This window comes from Gorilla gorilla, chromosome 6, assembly GCF_029281585.2.
Source record: "Gorilla gorilla gorilla isolate KB3781 chromosome 6, NHGRI_mGorGor1-v2.1_pri, whole genome shotgun sequence".
In the NCBI taxonomy this organism is placed as follows: Eukaryota; Metazoa; Chordata; class Mammalia; order Primates; family Hominidae; genus Gorilla; species Gorilla gorilla.
In genome coordinates this window covers 106,679,895-106,704,296 of record NC_073230.2, presented here as the reverse complement: position 1 = coordinate 106,704,296, position 24,402 = coordinate 106,679,895, and the positions used below count along the sequence as shown (strand labels likewise).

General features: G+C 34.8%; 1 protein-coding gene across 8 annotated transcripts in view; it reads right to left on the bottom strand.

Moving 5' to 3' along the window:
- The window catches only part of CACNA2D1 (calcium voltage-gated channel auxiliary subunit alpha2delta 1), a 494,639-nt gene that overhangs the window by 118,957 nt on the left and 351,280 nt on the right, over positions 1 to 24,402 (bottom strand). For all 8 annotated transcript variants that reach the window (XM_055347564.2, XM_055347566.2, XM_055347565.2 and 5 more), the window contains exons 7-8: positions 19,377 to 19,508; positions 1,019 to 1,088 (exon numbers count right to left, since the gene is read on the bottom strand). In XM_055347564.2, coding sequence (XP_055203539.1) covers positions 1,019 to 1,088; positions 19,377 to 19,508 — 202 coding nt within the window. The remainder of the gene's footprint in view (positions 1 to 1,018; positions 1,089 to 19,376; positions 19,509 to 24,402) is intronic.

The following is a 24,402-nucleotide window of genomic DNA, read 5'->3' as shown; positions in this document are numbered from 1 at the left end:
CAACCAATTCCTGAATTAAAACAAGACGATATATTAGTTTTTAGCTCCACTCAACAGCCCCATGGCTCCACAGGAAGAATATGTAAATTAGTAATAATTGTCACTATTAAACATGGTTGGTGTAGACATAAATTGCTACTGGGATATTTAAAAGGGCATCTAAAAGCCTCCAAATACAAGTCTTTGGGATCCAACATTATGCTCTTGCAATTTGTCTGAACCCTAGAAAAAAGTTAGAAATAACCTAAACGTCCAATAATAGGGGATTTCGTAAATAATTTACCATATAGTCTTCATTCAAATGATGGTATGTGCCTTTTCTCATGAATATGTACTCAAAAGTTATTGATATGAAAAGTGTGGGATACAAAGCACTTATACTGTATATATGAACTCATTTCTTAAAATTCACACATTAAATACATTTTTAAAAAGCAAATAAATACAATTAATAGTTTTAAAAAACCCAAAAATAGTTGTTTTCCAGTAAGTCCAATTACAAATTATTGGTATTTTTCCAATTTTATGTTAGGAGAACAAGTTGCTTCAGTAGTGAGGTACAAATAAGTCTTCATTTTGGAAAAAAAATAAAACCTAAGCTATATGAATATAATTAGGGGCAGCTTTTACCTTGGGTCCAATTCTCATTAGTTCACTGCCAGAGGCAAATTATCTCCTACTCTATCTCATCTCTCTGTTGGAGCTCTACTCCAAGCAAACTGGATCCCTGCCATAGAAATCCATACCAGCTAAGAGGTGTAGTACTGAGATTAAATATAAAACTTAAAGTAGTCCATTTGAAATGAATGTGATAAATGGGTTCACCTATATTAATTAGCATTACCCACTTGAACTCATCATTTTCATTTACCTTTACCTATATTTACTTATTTTTAAAAATCAGATCACTTTCAATAAGTAGTTAATACTCATCCTAATAATAAAAAATTCTGACTTTTTAGCAAATATATATCTTCTTGCCTATTTTATCTTTTCATGGCTAGCTAAAAATTCTTACCATGGTCTTCTGCGTACATCATAAAGGTCAATCTTATTTGGAGTTCTGCTATTATCAACCCATGGTGAAGCTAAAAAAAAAAAGATATTAAATCAAAATATTAGATATGCTCTAAAAATAATGAGACTTTTTAAAAATCACAAAAAGCAATAGATACATAATTTCACTTACGTACTTCAATGTTCAAATGAGAGATATCATTTTTAAGCCCTTATATTGCTTTAACATGGAAAACAACACGGCAGTACAAAAAGGAAATCAATGATAGTCAATTCTCTTTTTACGTGTTATTTCAGAAATAAATTTACACATACAGTTTTTCGGGGTGCTAACTTAATATGTTTTAGTAGGTGTCCAGAGGTTATAATTTTTTTCCTAACAGAAAATTTATGTGCCACTAATGAAAATTGTGCTTTCAATTATTTCCTCCTTATATTTTCGTTCAGTGCCATATTCTCTTGGTCTATATAAGACAGCTGTTTTTCTTGGGTTTTTATGTAATAGCATAATTTTACTCAGTCCATGTTAAAATAACTAAAAGGTCAGCTATAATTAAAACAACTCCATAGAAAGCTGTTTTCTTTAAATTTATTGTAATGATGTGAAGTAATTCAAGCGCAGATTCAACAATCTTGTATGACTTTCACAGCCTTTATCATTTTGCAATAATCAGAAATAACTTCATCTAATTGTATTGATTTTTAAATGCAATTAATTTAAATCTATTCTAATTAAATTGATACTTTAATTAAAATGCTTTACAAAGCTTTACATGCATGCACACCTTAGACCTAATGAAAAAAATAAATGCTGATGAATTGGATGATAATTTCATGCTGAAGTAGTCCCCGTACTTGAACATGTTTAAACATATGACTCCTGGGCAAATGCCTAGTTCATATGACTTATGTTCCCCAATCAATTTCGCTTTTCTGAGAAACTGTGGAAATTATGAAGAACTTTACTGAGAGTCACGTTTATTAGCCAACTAAGATAATTTGGCCAATTAGGATATGTCAAAAACTATACACAATGAAACTCTTCCTTGACTGTGAATTTTTTTTCTTATTAGTAGCTATATTAAAAAATGATTTATTTGTTCTAAATGACTAATCATATTTACAAAGAATAGTAAGCTTAAATGTAGCACTCTTCCAACCATTATTGACACAATCAATGTAACTGAAATGGTGAGTTTACTGCAATTTGTTCAATTTGCACTTGCAGAAAGTGAGAGTCTGTGATGTAAAATAATCCTTTTTGTGTGTATGTGTGTGGTAGCACTAGAATTAAGTAACAAGCATGCTGATACACACATCAGTTCACTTTCATTATCCCTCTATGATATCTGACTCTCCAAGATAGGGTCTGAGTAATACCTAAAATTTTATAGAAATTGTATCCTACTTTCAGTACCATGCTATGCTGATAATACATTTCCTGCCGCTCAACTCCAAATGCACCCTTCTACCTTGCCCTATGAAAATGGATCTGGGCCCTTTCAATACTTTTCCTTTATCAGATGGCACAATTTCAAGGTTTGCCTGCAAATGATGCAAGACAGACACTGAATGAGAAAAAGGATTTTTCTTCCTTGTTCTGGTTTGTTTGCTCACAGTCTCTTGCAGCATGTGCTCCTGTCTGGTGTCTGTCTCCTGCACTGTCTGTATATTCTCCAGAGCTCAGCTCCTACAGCGTTGCAGTTTCCCCAGATTGCCCACTCCAGCAACATGGCCAGCTTCACCAGGCTCAGGTTCTAATTCTGTCACCTGTACCCCTCCAGCCCCGCCCCCTGCCCCAGATATTTTTGTAGAGGAGAGCTTACAAGGAAAGACCTGGAACCTCAGAGGGTAAATTTCCAGCAAATCCTATCAGTGTGGCATCACAGTGACTTCTCCACCTTGGTGGGCCATGACCATGGCCTCTACAAGATGTGAACCTCAGCCCAGGGGAACTGGGGGATTAGGAACTCTGCCTTGGGCACTCTATCTCAACCCTAGAGGCAGTTGTTATTACACATTATATAATATTATATCTGATATTCATAAATCCTTTAGAGTTCTCTGTACTTCTAGCCAATCCCTCATTACTCCAATCCCTACTGTAGATAATTTTTTATTGAAAAATAAACTTTCCTTGTTCAAAATGCTGTATTTTTTCTCTCTTCTGATTGAACCCAGACTGACACAAACGATTGAACCCAGACTGACACAAAGGTAGATGAGAGAAGTGATTAGTTACCACTGCCAATATGACAGCAGCAATCCTGAGTTAAAAGTGGTCTGCAACGAATCCGATAAACAACTTAAATAAATTGGAATTTGAAAGTTATGTTTCAATTAGATTTTTGAATTGTTTACCGATCACATTCATCTAGGATTTCTGTTGTCACTACCATTGCTAATTGAAATTAACTGTGATATATATTACTATGTTCAATAAAATGTATATCTTTATTTAAGGAAAGAAAAAAGTTAAAAGGCTATAATTTACAGTATGAGCCAGACTATTACATTTTAATATTGTTTATAACCTTAGGTGGTTTATATTTCAAAATATTAATAATCTTCTCTTAGAGGTCTTCTGAGATATTTACTCTTAGGTAGTATCCCTTGATTAAACCAAATTAAGATATTAATGTTATGGTAAAATTGAACAACATAATTTCTTCTGTGATATTACTAATTCCCTTGTTGTAAAATCCCATCATGTCATTTAAATAGTTCATCCCTTATATAGGCTCAGAATTATGAAAGATCAAAGAGTAAAAAGGCTAATAACCATACAAGTTAATTCCCTGAAATAATCAGTTTCATAACCATGCACAGTGAAAGCTGCGTGTTTAGACAGGGAAAGAGAACTTCCAAAATTCCTGTAAAAAGTGAAATGCTGCTCAGTTTAGATGACTTTTTAGTGTTCCAGGAAGATTTGGGGATGGGCAGAAGAGAGAACTGAAAATGACAGTTCACAATGTAGACGTCTCCTTTTTGAACCTCATCATTAAAGGTGATAACAATGATTTACAGGAATGTTTTCCCCTGATCAAAAATGAACTGTTAGTGTGTCCTTTACTAAATCTACTGGTCTACCATTTACTTCACCTGATACATAGGATGTGTTACGGGTGTTATCAAATTGTTGATTTAAGCAGGTATTTACTTGTGCATTAACTCAGAATACAGATATACGTAATAGGAAAATATTCTTGAGAAAGTACGCAGATTTTAGTGCCATTTTCTGGTTAATATGGTCTAAAAATAATAGCGAAGTACCCCTTTTTTTATTTCAGCTGCTAGGAAAGAATAAAGCAAATAATGATGCATTGAGGACTGATTCTCTTGGTAGAAACATCAAATGACAGCTAATTGCATTTCCCAATTAAAAAGTTCAAATGTATTTTTTCTAATCCTAAAAACTTCACAGTCTTAGTCTCATGATAATTTTAAAAAGTAAATTTCATATACTCAACAATGCCTTTAAAAGTCACTCCTGGTCCTTTGCCTAGATCTAATTGGTGGACCACTATTTTCGGTTTGTCTCAATCATCTCCTATAGAGTATTAGTCATGGCTCTGAACTGCAAGCCAAGATAATCAATTGGGACTATTTTCAAGCCCAAATTATTTCACTAAATGTGTACTGCATAGCTCACAAAATTTCCATAAATTTCAGTGTTGCTCAATTACTATCATCCCAGAATGGATCCTCCACAGTCCCTAATTTGCACCATGGCTCCAATAACCAAGTTCAGGGTAGATGACTGTCATTAGAAGAATGTGGATTATACCCACACCAAGGTGCCAAAAAATCTAGGAAAGCAAATAGCTGGCCTTTTCAGATTTTGAGTTATCTGCTCCCGAATAAAACTTTTAACCTGGGAAATACTTGACATACAGGAACAAGATTCTATGTTAGCCATGGTGGCACAAATGCCTTAATGAAAAATCTGAAATCTTTTGTATCTTAGTATAGTAAAGTACTTCTAACTCAAATAATAGTCTAAGTTGCACAGGGTGTGGAGAGTGGTAGTGCATGGATAGATTCTGCTCCAGGCAGTTATGCAGTCTTAAAGCTGGGAGATCTTTTGCATCCTTCAGCACTTGGATTCCAAGGGCATCCAGGACATTGGGCTTGCAGCTGCTAGATGGAGGAAGGAAGTGTGGAGAAAGCACTCTCAAGTCCTAAAAATCTCAGGCTGGAAGTGACACATATTACTTTCACTCATTTTCTATTGTTATGAACTTGTCATATGGTCCTACAGAGACAAAAAGGTGGGAGAAATGTAGTCCCTGGCTAGGGAGTCTTATTTAAAAGAAAATTTCCCAATGGAATGGGAAGACAGAACTTTGGTGGACAGCTAGCAACCTTGGTCACAGGTACAAATGGACAATTTAAAAATGAGTAATATCCAGTACCTATTAGAACATCAAATTTTCTGTACTCAGCAATGTCTTCAAGTAATCCACCACGGAGATGACGGAGATGAGGATAAGCTAAATTTAGAATCTAACAAATAAATAAAACATACCAGTATTAAGAATTATTTCTAGACTAAATTTTAGGACTGAGGTGGCTTGCACAAGAAATTTACTGGTGAAAAGAACAACAACTAGAAGTCATCTGGGCATTGTTGTTGATGTTGTGTGACTAACGAAACCACAAACCTGATCTGTGGCAATGTTGTAGTGGAACCCTAAAGCAACTTTTGGGCTCTAAACCTGCACCAGTAACAGCAAGCGATAAAAGCTGTTTAGCCTCAAGCACACCCCTTCAGATGTGTCAGAAAGTGTTTTAGACAAGATAGTTAATCCTAGAGAATACTACCAGAAACAGTGAGATGAGCTAACCAAGAAACGTAGCTTTATGCAAAAGAAGGATATCTTTGTATTTCTTGCCTGATAGAAAGAGATAGGGTGAATGGGTCAGTGATTGTTCTGTATTTCTCACTCTCATTTTACAGATGGGAGTTTTTATCGTAGTTACCCAGCAGACATGACCAATGAATATTATATATTTGGGCAGCAATGGGAATAGGGTAGAGAAAATAACTGGCATAATGCTGTATTATGGGTAGTCAAATGAGGAAACATCCTACCTGATGGAGAGAACTGCATGTGACACAGAGATCCTGGATTTTATTCATTTGTTGAGACTTTGAATCATCTATGGGGAGGAGCTGAAAATGTTCTACACGTGGGAAAAAATGGTATGCACAGATACTTGAAATGCCAGAAGAATGGACTGTAACAGGGCTTCAATATGCATTTCCTCCTCCTTCCTTCTAGTCAGAGTCCTCAGGACTGCCCTGCCAGAAACTATACTTTTCAGTTTCTCTTGTCATGATATAGCCATGTGATCAAATTCTAGTAGATAGGATGTGAGCAAAAGTGATATATGCATGACTCTTCAATCACTCTTGTTGCCTTCTACTAATTTTCCTGTCTTCTTTTGGCCTCAAAAGTTTTACGGTGGTATTGAGCCCATTTTAATCAGACAGATGAGGACAACAACCTAAGGAATGGCAGATAGCTAAAACCTCAGTTGCTGGACAACATCATGGACCAGGGTTACCCTAAGCACTGATTTACCTATTCGGTAGGAATTTTTCCTCAGAGAATTTTTTAAACGTTTCCTTTGTTATATATTGATTATTAAGTAATTGAATCAGTACCTTGATACAGGTCAGGACTTTTCTCAATCATGCCAACATGGGTCAGGCATTAAAGCTTTGAGAATGCAAAGGAGGCAAAACCTTCGTGTGGTGTTTTGAATAACTGATGGAGTACAATTGGAATGTTCATAATACAAAGAGATGATGAACACTTGAGTTGATGAATACCCCACTCACCCTGATGTGATTGTTAGACATTATATGCTTGTATCAAAATTATATACCTGCTATGTGCCCATAAAAATTAAAAATAAAAATAAAAAACTTTAAAAAAATCTGCTTCACTGTATTGCTCTCATTCCCATGTATTTTTAGGAGAGTATTATTTTGTCCCCAGGAAACTGCTTATTGCTATATAAGACTTCTAGTGAGTCCCAAATACACGGTCCCAAGTAATCAGTTACTTTTGAAAAATAACAATCATTCCCAGATGAAATTTTCAAATGCTGAATGTCTAAAGCTTTATGGCTTAGAACCATCAAGGAGATTCACAAGCAGAAGACAAGACAGGAAAGCAAGCATTCCAGGTGAGTAAATGTTAATATGAAGAGTCCATTCTGTTGTCATTTTGAAATTGTCTTCCCTGGCTGGACCTAGCCTAGTGTAGAAATTAAAATCATGAATTTGGGAACCAGCCTACCTGGATTTTTCACTGGGTGCATGAATTTGGATAAATTAACCTTTTTTCAGTAAAATGGGACTAATAATGCCACTTACTAGGATTACAGCTAAGACTTAATGAATTTTACACATAAACACTTAAAACCATAGTTGGCACAAAATAAGCACTCCATTTACAGATACCTGAAACAGTACCACTGAGTCACTGGAACTACTTATAGATTATAGATATTTAAAAATAGATTTTTATAAGATATGCTTAGATGTTAACCACTTAACATGTTCCTGTGACTGGGGCTTGAACATGATACTATTTTCCCATCCCATTCCACCTCCCTGATGCAGGCTGGTGTTACACAGTCAATAAAACTTTCTAGGAATCTAAAAACTGACTTCATGATATTACCCTCAGAAACCTCATGGAGAATACTGACATAGATGAGAGGACAGGATGGGCAAGATGTGCAGACAGGGACCTAGAAAACAGTAACTCTATGTTCCTTAACATTCTCCAACTGCTTGTTCTCCTTGTTTCATTTTTATTTAGAAACTGATCCTCTAAAATTCTACTCTAAAACTCTCTTCCAGTTCTAGTACTTAAGATCTTGACTTGTTTATCCAGCTTAAAAAATACCTATTATACACTATATGCACGGAACTGTGTTAGGTGATACGAGGCATACAAATATGTAATTAACTATTTCTCACTGCATAGATTAAAATGGTTTTTAAAATGGCATATGCAAAATAAATTCTGGAAGAAGGTAAAATTCACTATCTATTGTAATATACACAAAAACAAAATTATCTGTGAGAACAAAATAAAGAAAGATTGCTTTGGGGCAAGTCTTCATATGTTGGTATTTTATTTTATTTATTTTATTTTAATTTTTTTGAGATGGAGTTTCACTGTTGTTGCCCAGGCGTGAGTGCAATGGTGCAACCTTGGCTCATTTGAACCTCTGCCTCCTGGGTTCAAGTGATTCTCCTGCCTCAGCCTACCGAGTAGCTGGGATTACAGGTGCCCACAACCACACCCTGCTAATTTTTGTATTTTTATTAGATACGGGGTTTCATCATGTTGACCAGGCTGGTCTCGAACTCCTGACCTCAGGTGATCCGCCTGCCTCGGCCTCCCAAAATGCTCTGATTACAGGTGTCAGCCCTCACTCTCAGCCTGCCTTTTATTTTGAATGAATGATAAGATGCACACAACCAGAGATGGGCTCTAGGAACTAGGCACATAGAGACATGAAAACAAAAAGGCAGATTTGTAGAATAGAAAATAAAACAAAAAAATTAAAAGTGGAGAAAATACAGGGGTAAACAATGAAGTTTGAACTGTACATTAAGAGATAAAACTGGAAACGTAGGTTGAGTTAGAATCTTTGGATGGTCTGAATGTCATGGTAAGAGAGCCAGATGCCATTAACTAGACAATGCCAGCTTGTATAATTCACCAGACAGCTGATAATCTAACTCTACCCCACATCACTTTTATTACTTTTTTATTTTTTGAGATGGAGTCTCAGTCTGTTGCTTAGGCTTGAGTGCAGTGGTACGATCTAGGCTAACTGCAACCTTTTCTTCCCAGGTTCAAGCAATTCTCCTGCCTCAGCCTCCTGAGTAGCTGGGATTACAGGTGCCCGCCATCACGCCTGGCTAATTTTTGTATTTTTAGTAGAGATGAGGTTTCACTATGTTGGCCAGGCTGGTCTTGAACTCCTGACCTCAGATGATCCTCCCTCCTTGGCCTCCCAAACTGCTGGGATTACAGGCATGAGCCACTGTTCCTGGCCCTCCACATCATTTTGAAATAATTTTACTAGCACTTTGTTTGCATTATATTTTAATGTGTTTACAAGTTTTCCTTTTCATCCACCTGTGAACTCCTCTAGAGAAAAATCTTCTCTTACTGGTATTAGAATCCTCAGGATATCTCAGTTTCTTCAGTAACAGAAGTTCTGCCTTGTTCTTATCAGTCTTTCCTCCTTCGTCCAGACTTCATTACACTGATCTAATCAAATAATTTTGAATTTTAATTTTGTTTCTGGGCAGTGAGTCTCGGTATTTAGGATATTCAGATCATATCACTATATTGGTTGGAGAGTGACTTTGATATTTCCACTGTAATATTTCCAGAATTTTTTTTTTAATTATACTTTAAGTTCTGGGGTACTTGTGCACAATGTGCAGGTTTGTTACATAGGTACACATGTGCCACGTTGGTCTGCTACACCCATCAACCCATCATCTACATTAGGTATTTTTCCTCATGCTATCCCTCCCCTAGTCCTCCATCCCCTGACAGACCCCAGTGTGTGATGTTCCCCTCCCTGTGTCCATGTGTCCTCATTGTTCAACTCCCACTTATGAGTGAGAACATGTGGTGTTTGGTTTTCTCTATTTCCAGAAGTTTTCTCGAACTTCTTATAAACGATGGGCAGAAACCCATACACAGATACATGGTATTACAGCTGAGGATAAATCACCATAATTAAAAAAAAAAAGCCCTTATTACAAAGTGGATTACTAGTAATACTGAAGATGCCAGATAACACACTTAAAACATTTTTACTTAAAGGGGTATCTGTCTGTCAGCAGGAGTAGCAGTCAACAGGGAAAAGTCGGGTAGTTAAATGAAATAATAAAGTAAATGGTACACAAACATTTAATCCTTTAGATGTCCCAAAATGCAGTCATTAAGTGACTTGGAAATAAGCGTGAGCACAGTAAGTTCTATGAGGCAAGTGTTGGGGAGGATTTACTGGGAAATGATGTTAGATATGTGCTACATGAAGTCTGACAGAGAAACATGTTTCTTATTTTTGTAAGCAAATAAATTCAATTAGATGACAATAATGACATTGCTAAAAACATAAAACAAACTATGATTCTACAGGAACAAGTTTCCTAGTTCTGTAAGTGAAAATCTTAGATGGTGATAGTGATAGATTTCTTTAAAAGTTTATATTTAGCTCATCTGAGAAAGTGCTTGAAACATCTGAGTTTTTGACAAAAAAATCTTTTTTTCATAATCAAGTATACTGAACATAAATGAATTACACAGCAAAGATGTCCTATGCATCTAAAAACGAATGGCATAAGGACAGAAATTTGGTAACACAGAAAGAAAAAAGAAACAGATTGAGAGATATATCTTAGAAGTTGAAAACAGCTAAAGTTTTTTAGCAATACTTATTTACATATTTTGCATATAGTGTTATCCCCATTCAAATTACAAATGGCTCTCATTTTTCATATTACCATCCTATTTACCTAATCTAACCTGTGAGCAATAAAATCAATCATTTAGTCAGTTTAGGTATGACTGAACCCTTGGTTGACCATAAGGTGAACAATTATTACAACCGTTATCTGTGAAAAATAAGACAGATTCAGGTAAGAGATAAGGTTATACAAAATGCAACAAAAATGCTACAGAATTGCCTTCATAATCAGGATGAAATCAGAATTTTAAAACAGTATGTCATCCTTTTGTGTATGTGTAAAATGCATCCCCACACAACACAATTGATGGATAGTATACAGCAAAGAAAACCACGTAATATGAAACCAGTGTTTGAGCATAAACAGAGCTATTTGTACCCTCTTGTCAACACCTCAAACTTTACTGTTCTAAGTTAAACTCATCACTTTACTCCCAAAATAAAAACTTTTGATTTTTAATTTTGGTAAACAGCTTTGATATTCTCATCCATTCAACTTAAAAAATGATACTCAACTGACACTCTACATCAGTCATTAAATTCATGTTTTTAAAAAATAAAGTCTGATATCATCATTTCTATTTAAGAATTAATTCCTATTTGATCCCTTGTTCAGATGTTTAAAATTCCACATCTGACCATCAAAACAGCATATCTTCTGGTCAAGCTTCCCCAAGTCTTTCTCCTTCTAATCATAATATTAAGTGCTTTAATCATTGCATTACAGTGCCCAAAATGTTTGTGGTACTTTGCCTACACATTAAATCCCAAACCATTCTGACATTCAAGGCCACATATTCTACCATTAATAAACCTTTTGATTCAATATTACTTTTTCTATAACAAACTATTGGATTAACTGACCTCACTAGTCTCCAACAGTGGTTGTTCATCTCCTTATATTTTTATTTTATGCCATTCTTCCCTCCAGAAACATTTTGCCTTTTCTTCTTCATTGACTTGGTTTTCAATCCAAAGTTCATAAACCTCTTATATGACTCTAATCCATAATTACCTCTTCTTTTTCAAAATTTCTATAGCAAATCTATTGCTATTCTATTTAAGTGACTTGGCATTTAGTCATTTAATAATTTGTATTGCAATCTAAATTTAAGATGTATTTAATTTAGATGTATAAGTTTTGACTACCTAATTAGATTTAAATTTTCTAAAAGGCAGAAACAACTTGTTATTTTAAAACACAAATGTCCATATAGTAACCATAGCAGAGATGCTTTCTGTTCCCCAATATCTGTTTTCCTTTTCTTACTTAGTACAGCCCCCTGCCATGTAGCTGGATATATGGCCATTTTGAAGGTAACTATGACCAAGAGACCACTAAATTCTGGCCAGAAACAAATAAAAGAAAATGCTGGAAGTTCCCTTAAAAAGGAGGCACGGAAGAATACCATTCTTTGCTCCTAATAAAGAGCACAAGTAACAACAATAGACTCTAAGGCAGAGCCCATGCTCAGAGAATGACAGAGTAATGAGATCTGGGTGCAGACCCCTGATTTGTGTAGTTTCCCTACCTGCCCCAGTCTACGTTAACTCTGATTGACATGAGTAAAAACCAAACTTCCATAGTGTTAAAAATCACTATTATTTTGGATTTGCTTCAACTGGTAGCTAGTAGGAGTCCTAACTAATACACTGGACTTTAATAATTATTAGCATAAAATGTAATAAACACTTCAATTTAAAGTTTATATAATGATCAACAACTATATACATTTATAGTTGAACTATGTGTCCATAAACAAATGTTAAAGTAAAAAAAAAAATCAGGCATTTTTAGAGAAAACCAAAAGCAGTACTTCTATAAATACTATAAATGTTGAGGCTCCACTGCTATCCCATTTTCTTCTAGTTGGCTAAAAATAGATCGAACGCTTCGTTTATGACTAAACTTTAAAAAGTATTCTTTGGACTACCTTGTCATCTGCTATTTGATGCTTAAAATATTCCTAAATTATTGTTCAAAAAGTGGTACACAATTTAAGAGCTATTGGCTACCTATATGGAAAAAGAAGTCACTCCATATACTTTGTAAGAGATTGTTTTGCATTTTATTCCAGCAAAATCCTAGCAGAAATAGCAACAAGAAGATGTCTCTCAGAGGTCTACTTTACATTAACTTAATACACATTAGGTTCCTTTATTGTAATCTCATAGTTTTGAAATTAACAAACGAGGTAGGGCAGAGAAAGAACAAATAATAAGACATTAAGTAAACGTCATATGGAGATGAAGTAGATTTTTAGTTTTCTCCCTTTTTTAATAAATACAACTAATTGTCTAAAAAAAAGAGTAAGTGCTGACTACATTGGCATTTCAATGAACCACTGATTCCTAATAACAATCCCAATTACTGCAACAATTGGTACAATTTCAGGAGATATTAACAGGTGAAATGACCAGTTTGTACCTATGGTTTTTATGATGCATAAGAATTCACAAAGTTGATAGCTATTGAAAGCAGTTTTTAATAGCTTTAATTTATATAAATAAGTTAAGAGCTTCTAAAGGAAAGAACTTGCAAGATAAACTGATTTTCCAATGAGCACGTATTCAAGGAAGACATCATTAAATATGAGTTCCTAATCATATCTATGTCATGAGCTAGCTGTATGACTAGGGCTAGTCACTCTACTTATCTTGCAAAACAAGACTGTGGATGTAGCAAATGCTACAGCAGGCTATAAGCAGATAAAATTAGTGCTTGCTTTAGAAATCATTTTGTTCAATCATCCCAAGTTACTGATGAAGAAACAGGTACAGAAATATAATATGACTTAAAGTACAAAGTGACGGTGATGACAGCTTTTATATGAACCTAGAACTCCTCATAGTCTACCTGCCTTCCAAGAAGGAGAGGAGAAAGAGGAAGAAGAAGGAGGGTGGAGAAAGAGGAAAAAAAGAAAAAAGAAGAAGTGAGAAGAAAAAGGACAGACACCAATGATTTTCATAGCTTATTTCCATATACATCAATGAAATTATAAAGCAGGTTCATGTTCAGTCCAAGGACAGACATTAAGAGTTTAAATCTCTATTAATTACAAAACTACTGTTTTGAGTCAGCACTGCATAGGTACCTTTATATTACGCTAGCTCTAGAGATCTCACTGGAAGTCAGTGTTTCTATGTATTTTAAATAATCTGATAAATGAAAATCATGAGAGTACTCTAACTTTCCCCTACATCTGGGCAATATGCTCCAAACAGATTTAATGCTTCTTATTCTCTTAACAATTCTACCATCTAAGCATTGTTATCCTGTTTCACAGCTGAGGTCAATGAGGATTTTCCAAAGGTCATCATCATACAAAGTATATTGGTGGAGGTGGGGTTTATATTCTGGCTATCTGATTCAAGAATATAATTACTGTGGAATCTAAAAAAGTCGATCTTAGCTGGGTGTGGTAGCTCACACCTGTAATCCCAGCACTTTGGGAGGCTGAGGCAGGTGGATCACCTGAGGTCAGGAGTTCGAGACCAGCCTTGCCAACATGGAGAAAACCCGTCTCTACTAATAATACAAAAATTAGCCAGGCATGGTGGCATGCATCTGTAATCCTTGCTACTTGGGAGGCTGAGGCAGGAGAATCGCTTGAACCAAGGAAGCAGAGATTGCAGTGAGCCGAGATTACGCCACTGCACTCCAGCCTAGGTAACAAAGTGAGACTCTGTCTCAAAAAAAAAAAAAAAAAAAGTTGACGTCATAGAACACAGAGTCTATAATGGTGGTTACCAAAGATTGGGGTGGTTACAAGGGAGGAAGAGATGGGGAGATGTTGGTCAAAGGACGCATAATTACAGTTAGAGAGGAGGAATAAATTCAAGAAATCTATTATATAAACGGTGACTTTAGTTAATGATGATATATAGACCATAATAATAACTATGTTAGGTGAAGCTTTGTTAATTAGCTAGATTTAACCATTCTACAATATGTGTGTGTGTGTCAAAACTTATACATATTATCTTTCAATTAAATTTTTAATTTTTTTATTTTTAATTATTATGGGCACATAATACTGATGGGGTTAAAAAATATATGTGTGTGTATATATATACATATATATATGTGTGTATATATGTATATATAGGTGTATATATGTGTGTGTATATATATATACACACATATATACACCTATATATACATACACACCTATATACACATATATAGGTGTGTATATATATAAAAATAAATTGCTCACCTGCCTCTTGGTATGTGACTCTGCTTTAAGTAGCATATTAATAATCAACAAGGATATTTTTTAGCTTCTATTGTGAATCAGAAGGTTCTAGTTCCTGCAAAACATTTTATTTTCAATAGCTCTGTGGCAAGTATTCGCTTACAAAAATAAAAATAGGTAGCTTACAGAAGTTAAAAATGAAAATTATAAAATTCTATATATCTGGATGAATAGGCTTTGCTTGATCTTTACAATACTGTGAAGTAATGGGGAAGCTGACTTTCCCATATTACAAATATAGAAACTGAAAGCCTGAAAGACAAGGTTGATGAATTTAGCAAAAAGAAATACAAGACAATCAGTTAACTTTGAATTTCAATAAAAAATAAATACCTTCTTAGTAAAAGTGTATCACAAATATTGCATGAAGCATACTTACACTAACAAGTTATTCATTGCTTATTTGAAATTGACATTTAATTGGACATCTTTTATCGTATCTGCCAGCTCTACAGAAAAGTAACCTAAGGCCATCAGCTACAATCCATCTCCTGACCAGTTTCACTACGTGGTGTTATTGCCTGACTTTATGGCTCAGTCATGTTTAGATTCCTTCCAGAGTTCTATTTCAGTTTCCTTGTCAACTCACTGTAAGCTTCAATTATGTTCTTTAATGTCTGAGATAAAGAGAAAGCTGCATTTAGGCAAAATTATTCTAGTTGACATGCACTATTGTAGAAATGCCTACTGTTTCCTATTTTCAAAGTACTTTTCATCATATTATCTCATTGATCACAATAACCCCCCAGGGATAAAATGAGGAGTTATTAATGTTCCACTTTTTCAAATTTAATGATTAGGTCTCAGAAAGTTTAGGAGACCTACCTAGGTTCTCACAGCTAGCAGGGAGCGCCTAGCCTGAGGGTCAAGTCTTCCATGTAAAAGTTCAATTAAGTAGAAGTAACATTATGTGCTGTTGCCATTTATTGTTAAGATAATTAAAATACTGAAAGACTATTTTTGACCTCTGGTTTAACATACAGTAAACAGCGGTGAGTCCTGCTATATTATTTTGCTTCTATCAAAATGATATGATCAGAGAAGTATATATAGTCTCCCAAAAATTTTTTTAATCATGTCATTTCAACAAAGCTGTGTTTTTGTGTTAAAAACACAGTCTTACAAAAACAGAAACACAATCGCCCACTTTTAAAATTATGACATTGTCTCAATGTCTTTACTAAATACTTGGTTATATTATATCATTACTGTCATAAAGAGCAACTCAGTAACAGATTCACTAAACTAAAATCCATTCAAGTGTATTCCCTAGCAGCCAAGTGGGCTATTTTAATGATCTTCCTGTAACAGGTAAATGAATTCAGCCTGTTATTTGGTGAGTCATTTTGCTTGCCAAACTCTTACTTAAAACCTAGGTATTGTGAGTGGGCACGTGGTTGCTCCCACAGCTAATGTTTTGGAAAGACTAATGCAGGACTTTTCTTGGTCACTTTGCCAGCCAGAGACCTCCGGCCAGTGATGCCCCTGCCCAGGCCATGCTTGGGTCCGGGTTCACCGCAGGAGACACCCCATCTACTGTGCCTGCTGGTCAGCACCCGGCCTGCACTCCAGCATGGATCCCACAGCCACTGTGACTGTGCACCCAGCCTCTGGTGGGAGGAGGTGTGTGAGCAAGTGAGTGCAGGCTCCGGTCTGCCATTCCAAGTGCTGGCACAGAAGCAGGCTCTATGTGGGGCTTGTGGTTAGACCAGGCATGTTATAAGTGACTCTCATGGTGGACTCTGGCACCTCAAATGGGGAAACATGGTGGCACCCAGGCAGGGGTGCCCCTGACCCCGAAGCATGTGTTACAGCATGCTAATTAGTTCTTTAAGTCCCGCCATCTGCAGCCTAATGGATGGTGGCAGGTTAACAACTCTGTCAGTCCCTTGCTCCACTCTGGCCCACGGCTCTGGGGCTGGCTCAGCCCTGCCACTGCTTCCTGATGTGTGGGGCAGCTATCCTCCACCAGCGGAGGGCAGAGGACCATAGTGTTACAACTTTCTTTGTACCCACATTTCATGGGTTCTTGTCACACTTCCAAGAAGAATGAGGTTACGCAGACAACTGAAGGGTGGGGAGGGCAGAGAAGAATCTTATTGAACAATGTGAAAGCTCTTAGAGCAGAAGGAATGTATGGGTCATCCCTCTACCTGATGTCAGGTGGTCTCTTACTCAGTGTGGTTGAGTCTGGGGCTTTTATGGACTCAGAGTGGGGAGTTTATGTTGATTGGTTTGTAAGTATGCAAAAAGGCTAAAACAAAGGCACTTCTCAAAGGTGGGCGTGACAGTGTAAAAAACCAATTAGGAAAGGGTACGTATATGTAAAATAGGTGAAGGGTGGGGATCAATCAGAGGAAAGCACATCAAACAAGAAGGGAGGTTCTCAATCTGGTCTGAGGATTTACCCAGGACTTATAGCTAGGCTTTAAACTGTCTTCTGCTTGAAAGTAGTGTTTCACTGGAAACCCGTCCCATCTTCACAGATTTTTGTCTGTCTCCTGCCTCTATCAAGACCGCATGAATTCTGCTAAATATCTAAATATGTTTTCCAAAATGAAGTGAACAAATGTCAACACATTTGAAAATATATGATTAGCGTTAAAAAATTAAAGCCATCATCCCTCAATTAGCATTTGAAATTAAAGAATTACAGAATATGTTTTATTAGTAATTTTTAAAGTTAACTGCTATTTGTTAAAAGAGCCATTTTTGAAAAGGGTTCATAATACAACTTATCTTTCCATCCACCTCTTGATCCCCATGTTTTCTCTCCCATTTTGCATGCATTCTTTCCTTCCTCTCCTCTTCTTGTTTTTCTCTGTAACCCTTTTCTCTCTTCCTCTACATCATCATTTTCTCTCCGATACTGGGCTCTTGATTGCTTATTATCATCCTAATTTTCTTTTAATTATCATTTTCTTCTTTCCCTTACTTATATATGGAATATTGTTATGATAAAGGATATGTGAAAAGACTTGAAAGCTACATAATGCTGTAAGTTACTGACAAATATATTCTTATATTTGTATATTATAGGATAGGACATCAGATGTCTATTTCCTATATTTTAAATTATATCAGGTCTTCTAATTTATAATTGTTTTATAAGACCTGATATAATTTTAAGGTTTACTACATCAGGTTTATTATGCACATGAGCAGTGTTGTCTTTTTCCTTTATGTTGTCTTACATAAGTATTATATAATACAATACTCAAATTTTAAGTCTTCTGATAATAGTATTTAACATGGTAATAAACTAACAAGATTATGTTTAGAAAGGTTCTACTAAAGTGAACAATATTCCATAAAGGGAAAATTCCACTATTATAATGATAAACTATGTAATATATTCCCATCAGATAATAATACAAATATTTAATTATAACTCATTTTTTCAATATTTAAATCAAACATGGCTTTTCCTAGTGTGTTGGACTTATGCGGAAAAAAATTATTACTGATTTTACCATCTGGCATCTGCAACCCTGCAGAAGTTATATGGTTTTTACCTGATTTAAATACAATTCAGTCCATTGATATCCAGATACTTTCATTCATTGCTTATATTTTCAATCCAAACTTATATTACAATCCAAACTTATATATTTTCTAATTTTTATTTCACCCTTATTTACTGCTGTGACTTTTTATATGAATAACTCAATTTGTTAAACATGTTTAGGACACCCAAGTCTCAAGAAGAATTATGCTGTTTAAGGTCATACTGTAGCCATTTAAAGCCAAATTACCTAGCATGTATCCCATAACTTAGATCATGTTTGAGAAAGAAAATGCATTTTATGTTTTTCAGCTTGCTCTAAAAAGTGGAGAAGGTAAAAACACCAATAGACATTTCACTTAAAGTGTTTTCAATAGGTTTTCAGGATGTCCTAGGAATTAATTTTTCATTTTGTTATAGAAGTTACTATTTCTCCTTACTCTTTTTATAATACATATTTATAAAAAGATGTTTTCACTTTAACATAAAATACATTCATCTTGAGTATGTATGATCACTGAGATGCACTCAGAAGTGATATAACCTGACACATAAGAAAAACTCTATTTTCTTTGTGATTTCATTTTATTTCTTGTCCTACTCATTTTAACAGATCCACATCTACTGATTAAACACATTAAACTTTTGTTACCAATTTCAATCACAGACCTAAAATCTGAAGATAAATATTTCAATTAATTTATAAAAATTCAATTCAATTCTCTAATGTAACTCACAGCTTGGTGCATGCTGAGCAGTTGGGCCTTTATCTCAGAGCTGTTTTAAGATTGATGGTAATTTCCCGTTCCAGGTATATACCTAAGGATACCTGCTCATGGTCTCACAGCAGCATGGCCTGATTCCAGGTACCAATAGCTCCACAACTGCTCCTTAGGTATTTCAGTTTAAAGTGACTGTGGTCAATCTAAAGCCATGTAAAGAGGAATATTCTTTCCTTATAAAAGTAGTGTGATATAGTCATCTTTTTCGTACAGTATCAGGGAAGATAACAGAGTATTCTCCAGAAACATTGAGGCTGGAACTTGACAATGATTGAATCACTAAGCACCTACCTGGATAATATCGAGCCAGGCCAGTGGCACTGCCAAAAACCTGCCACAACAATGAAGGGTCTTCCTCGCGATTTTTTTTGAAAACTTCATCTAAGGCACTTGTCCAGTTCAGTTCATTTAACACAATTGTTGCTAACAAAAAAGAGAGAAAATTTGTAATTAAAAACTGAATGTCTTCATTTATTTACAAAATAATATTAAATATGTTCATTGTTCTACCTATAAAATAACTCTAATCCAGTAGTTATCAACAAGTTTTCGACATTTTAGAGGACAGTTTGACTGGATCTACTACCAACATGTACATAGTATTCATTGAAAGATGTTTTTCAAGAGGATTATACTCTAGAGAGAATTTCTGAAAACAAAACTTTATATGACATGTCCCTACTGACATTTTGGCCTGGGTTGTTATTTGTTGTGAGGTCTAATCCTGTGAAAATGTTTAGCAGCATCTCTGGCCTCTACCCACTATATACTAGTACCTCCCCACCCCCAAGTTGTGACATGCGAAAATGTCTCCAGACTGTCAGATGGCCCCTGCGGGCAAAATCACTCCTGCTTGAGAACTACTGTGACACATAGAATATGAGGAGAAATGAGTGGTATTCCTTTTTATCCTCAGAGGTAGTTCTGAGGAAACCTATGGGGCACCTTAGGACAGAGTTTTAAGACCACAGTAATCAACTATTGATGACTCTCTGCGGCAGAGCAACATAAATTAGCCTACTACCTTAAAAAAAAAAAAAGTCATTGGGCATAGCTTATTAACTATGTTTATACAACAAAAATGTACATATTTTAGTAATGGGAAAATTTACTCAGAGGCTTGACAATATCCGTGTTAGAAACAAACTAGCTGACACTTTATCACTACCTTCATAAACATAAACAATAGTTTTTCTTCTCCTGGTTATTTCTATTAATAATTAGAGCATGGTGCCGATAAGGGCCAGGTGATTGATTTTGATACGTATTTATAACTAGAAACTGATCTTGGATAGGTATTACAAACATATACCATTCATTACAATGAAAGAGAGGCAATTATAATGTAGGATATAATATGGGTTAAATGTAGGATATAATATGCGTTAAAATAGTGCATAATTTATAACTATGACCCTTCATGATCATAACTTCTCAAGTCTAGCATACTAAAAATTTAATTGGCCTAATATAATTTTCCCTTTACACAAAAAAATGGCATAATTTTCTATGTAAAATATACACCATGTCCCCAGAGATTAGCAGACAGGGCCACTTTGCATTTGACAATCTCTGCCCAAGCCTGAACAGTGGAAATGTGCTTAGGATAAAGACTGGAGATACAGCTTAAATTCCTTCTATTTTTTTCTGTGATGACAGCAAATAAAAGAAATGAATGCCATCATGGTTAAATCATGCACAAGCCTTTTTAAAGGTAAAATTAAAAACAGCGTCTGTGAAACAAGATGCATGGCCTATGTGTTTATATTTTAAAGTTGTATCATTTACCAAAAAAGAAATCAACAAAAACAAGGTGATTGTGAAACTCTTCTGGGACCAGCATGCTAAAGCAGTCCTCATTATTGAAAACTAACAAGATTTTCATCTTTATGGATGCGATTACTTTCAAAAAGATCAGTTGTGTGTGTGTGAATATTCATGAGCTGCATCAGATCCATCATGCATCTGAGATACTGGAGAATTCATATTCAAAAGCATGATCCAATGAACACTAAGCGGCCAGTTATATGAGAATTTATATTCACACAGATAACCTGAACTGATACCCACTATTCATGAATATTTATATCAATATACAAAATAGCATAGAAAGAGGAACATTGTGTTTTCTCTTAAACATTTATGACTTTTATAGTAACATTCTACTAAACAAATGTTTATTTATGATCCAGATAGACTTCATTAATCCCCAATCTATTCTATCTCTTTAATTTCCTTGATTCTTTCATTCATATTAGGCAATAACATCTAGTTATTTTTAATAAAGTTTTATTTGTTTTTAAGGCTGCTAACTTTTTCTTAGTTTTGTCTGATAACTCAACAGCTACTAAGTATTGGGTACTGACACACTGCTTGTGAATTATACTTTTATAAACTGAGGGAAAAATTCAAGCTCTACAATATTCCTATTATCCTGGCAATATGTTTTAAAATTTCCAGTTGATGCTTTGAAAATTTTCTTTTTCAGACAAGCCATTACTAAGGTAGATTTCAAAATATTTCTCTCAAAATGTGTTCATCTACAAATGAGCAAATCATATAAAGAATTCCCAGACTAGGCACTAGAATTGATTTTAAATTTGACTCAGAATGAAAGTATTGGCATTGCACACCTATCACATCAGTACAGTTTATAAATTTGATAATATTCAATGTGTAGTAAGATGTAAGAATACAGACACTTCCATGTGTTAGCATATAGTTGTAGGGACTTTTAAATGCAACCATTATCCTATTAGTCACAGTCTTTTTATGGATGTCTAGAAATCAAAATTCAAAGAGGATCTGCCATAGGAATGCAAAATTACTACAGCCTTTGTAGAGAGCAGTTTGACTGGATCTACCTAACAACACGCACATGGTGTTCACTGAACAATGTTCTTCAAGAGATTTATACTACAGAGAGAATATGTGTCTCCAGTTCTTCATCAGAGTATTATAGAGCAAGAATCATTCATTCAACTCCTTAAAATACCAAAACTAGAAAGTAGGATTAAATTGCTTCACTAGGAAAGTTTTTTCTCAAATAATATTGAAAGCAGCTAAAAAAAAAAAAAAAAGGAAAAGAAAATATATAAAGCATCAAAGCAAACAAGGAAGAATGAATACTATTTTAGACCTTGGGTTATCTGCCTATATTTTTCTGATCCACATTATGCATTATATTTGACTAATAAACCTATATTACTCTGGTACCTTGAAAAGACCAGACTTTTTTTCTTCTTAACCTTATAAAATTAAATAGCTCATCCAAGATTACTAAAGTGCCCAACATTTCTCCATTTTTATGCTATTAGCACACTCAGGATAAGTAATGCTGAAATAAGAGGGTAATCTGTAGATGATGGATAATATAACACTAAATGCACAATACCGGCCATGCTAAAACAAGTTTATGTCATCTCCTGGATACGAATTGTGTTCTGCCATTTCCATTGTATTTATACACACATTATCTCTCTCTCTCTCTTCCCTTGTCTCTATCTCTCCCGAGGATGCCCCTTAGCCCCCATCTCTGTTTCTGTCTGTCTCTCTAAATATGTGGGTAGAGTTTATTTAGGAAGTTTTTTGGTTTTTTTTTTTTTTTAACTATTCTGGTTACAACTGGGTAAGTCAAGTGCTTTTTAAAGTTAAAAGTTGTTTTTCAGGAGATCTTTTGTTTTATATTATAAAGAGTTTATGTGGTTATGCTGGTGCCTTTCTCTATTCTTAGAAAGTATTTTTAGTCTCTCCTGTTTTCCTGACACTGTAGTTCTTAAAAAATAAAAGGTACAAAACGTCATTTTTTCATAACAGGAAAAATAAAAAAAGGCCAAATTCCTTGGAAAATTATTTTCAGCAATTACTGTAGATTATGAAACTGTATTTTTCATTCATATAAAACCTAATCTCAAAAAATAATTGTGGAACTCTGATTCACTGAAGTTCAATAAATATCAACCAAATTCAACAAAAAGTTTCATTTGTCATTGTATATCACAAAGACTTTAAAATGCAATTATTATTTTATGTCATAATCTTTATTTGAATGTCAAAGATTTTATTTAATTGTGGAAATATCAATGTAAATTAGTAGCCAAATAATGTTTAATATAAAAATTCCAGAATAAATTTTCTTTACGAAAAAACTTAAAGTATTTTTGACCATAAAAATCCTTTCATTTGGCAAGATATATTTAATAATATGTATAACAGGTGAATGGTATTCTATAAATTGGTATTATTTAAAATTATATTGTATTTTATATTCTCAATTATATATTCTATGATCTTTTTGGCACAGGGACTGGTTTTGTTAAAGACAATTTTTCCACAAATGGAGGTGGGACACGGTTTCAGGATGACTCTGTTCCACCTCAGATCATCAGGCATTATTAGATATCTCATAAGGAGCATGGAACCTAGATCACGCACATGTGCCGTTCACAACAGGGTTCATGCTCCTGTGAGAATCTAATGCTGCTGCTCACCTGACAGAAGGCAGAGCTCAGGAAGTAATGCTCTCCTGCTGCGTGGCCCAGTTCCTAACAGGTCAGGGACCCAGACCGGTCCATGGCCCAGGGGTTGGGGACCTTTGTTCTATATGATATTATATTATTGATTATATATTGACAGTTGCCCTCTTTTTCTTCCCTACCCCTGACAAATAGTAATGTTTTACATTCACATGTACTTCCAGTTTCTTGCTTCAGATGAGATTAGAAGTATATGAGTGGTCAATATTTTTTCACTATAGAAGACTGCTCAGTGACAATCTAGCCTTGAACTTACTACCAGTTGCTGACAAATTTAGCTAACTGTCTTAGATTAGGAGTAAAATTCGTTCTCATTTTCTGTCAACTTTTAAGAAATGAAGATCTTTATCCCTGTTAGAAAATTCGATTTTGTAAAAATTAAGTCTTTTATAGATGTCCAAGGCCAAGCCTACTAAAAGCAGTGAATGCTTGGAAATCAAACCTTGACTTTGAGGCCTTTATTCTGAACGGCATAATAGGATTTCACTGATAATCGATTCAGAAAGCCAAGCATACATCTCTATTCTTTGTTTACTTCGTTTTCAAAAACATGGCCTTGGTGTCAGCAATTCTCCCTTTTAGAGTATTCTATTGTTCAGTCTGGATTCTCAAGAGAAGAAAGAAAAATCTAATTTGTAACAGCACAAAAGAAACCCCTTACATTTGCTGCTAATTCTTCTAAAAGACATGACTCTTCTATCTATATCTTGTTTATGACAAGGAATACAGAATATTTGACGAACTCTGAATCCAGTGTTCTTCTGCAAACTTCAACCAATAAA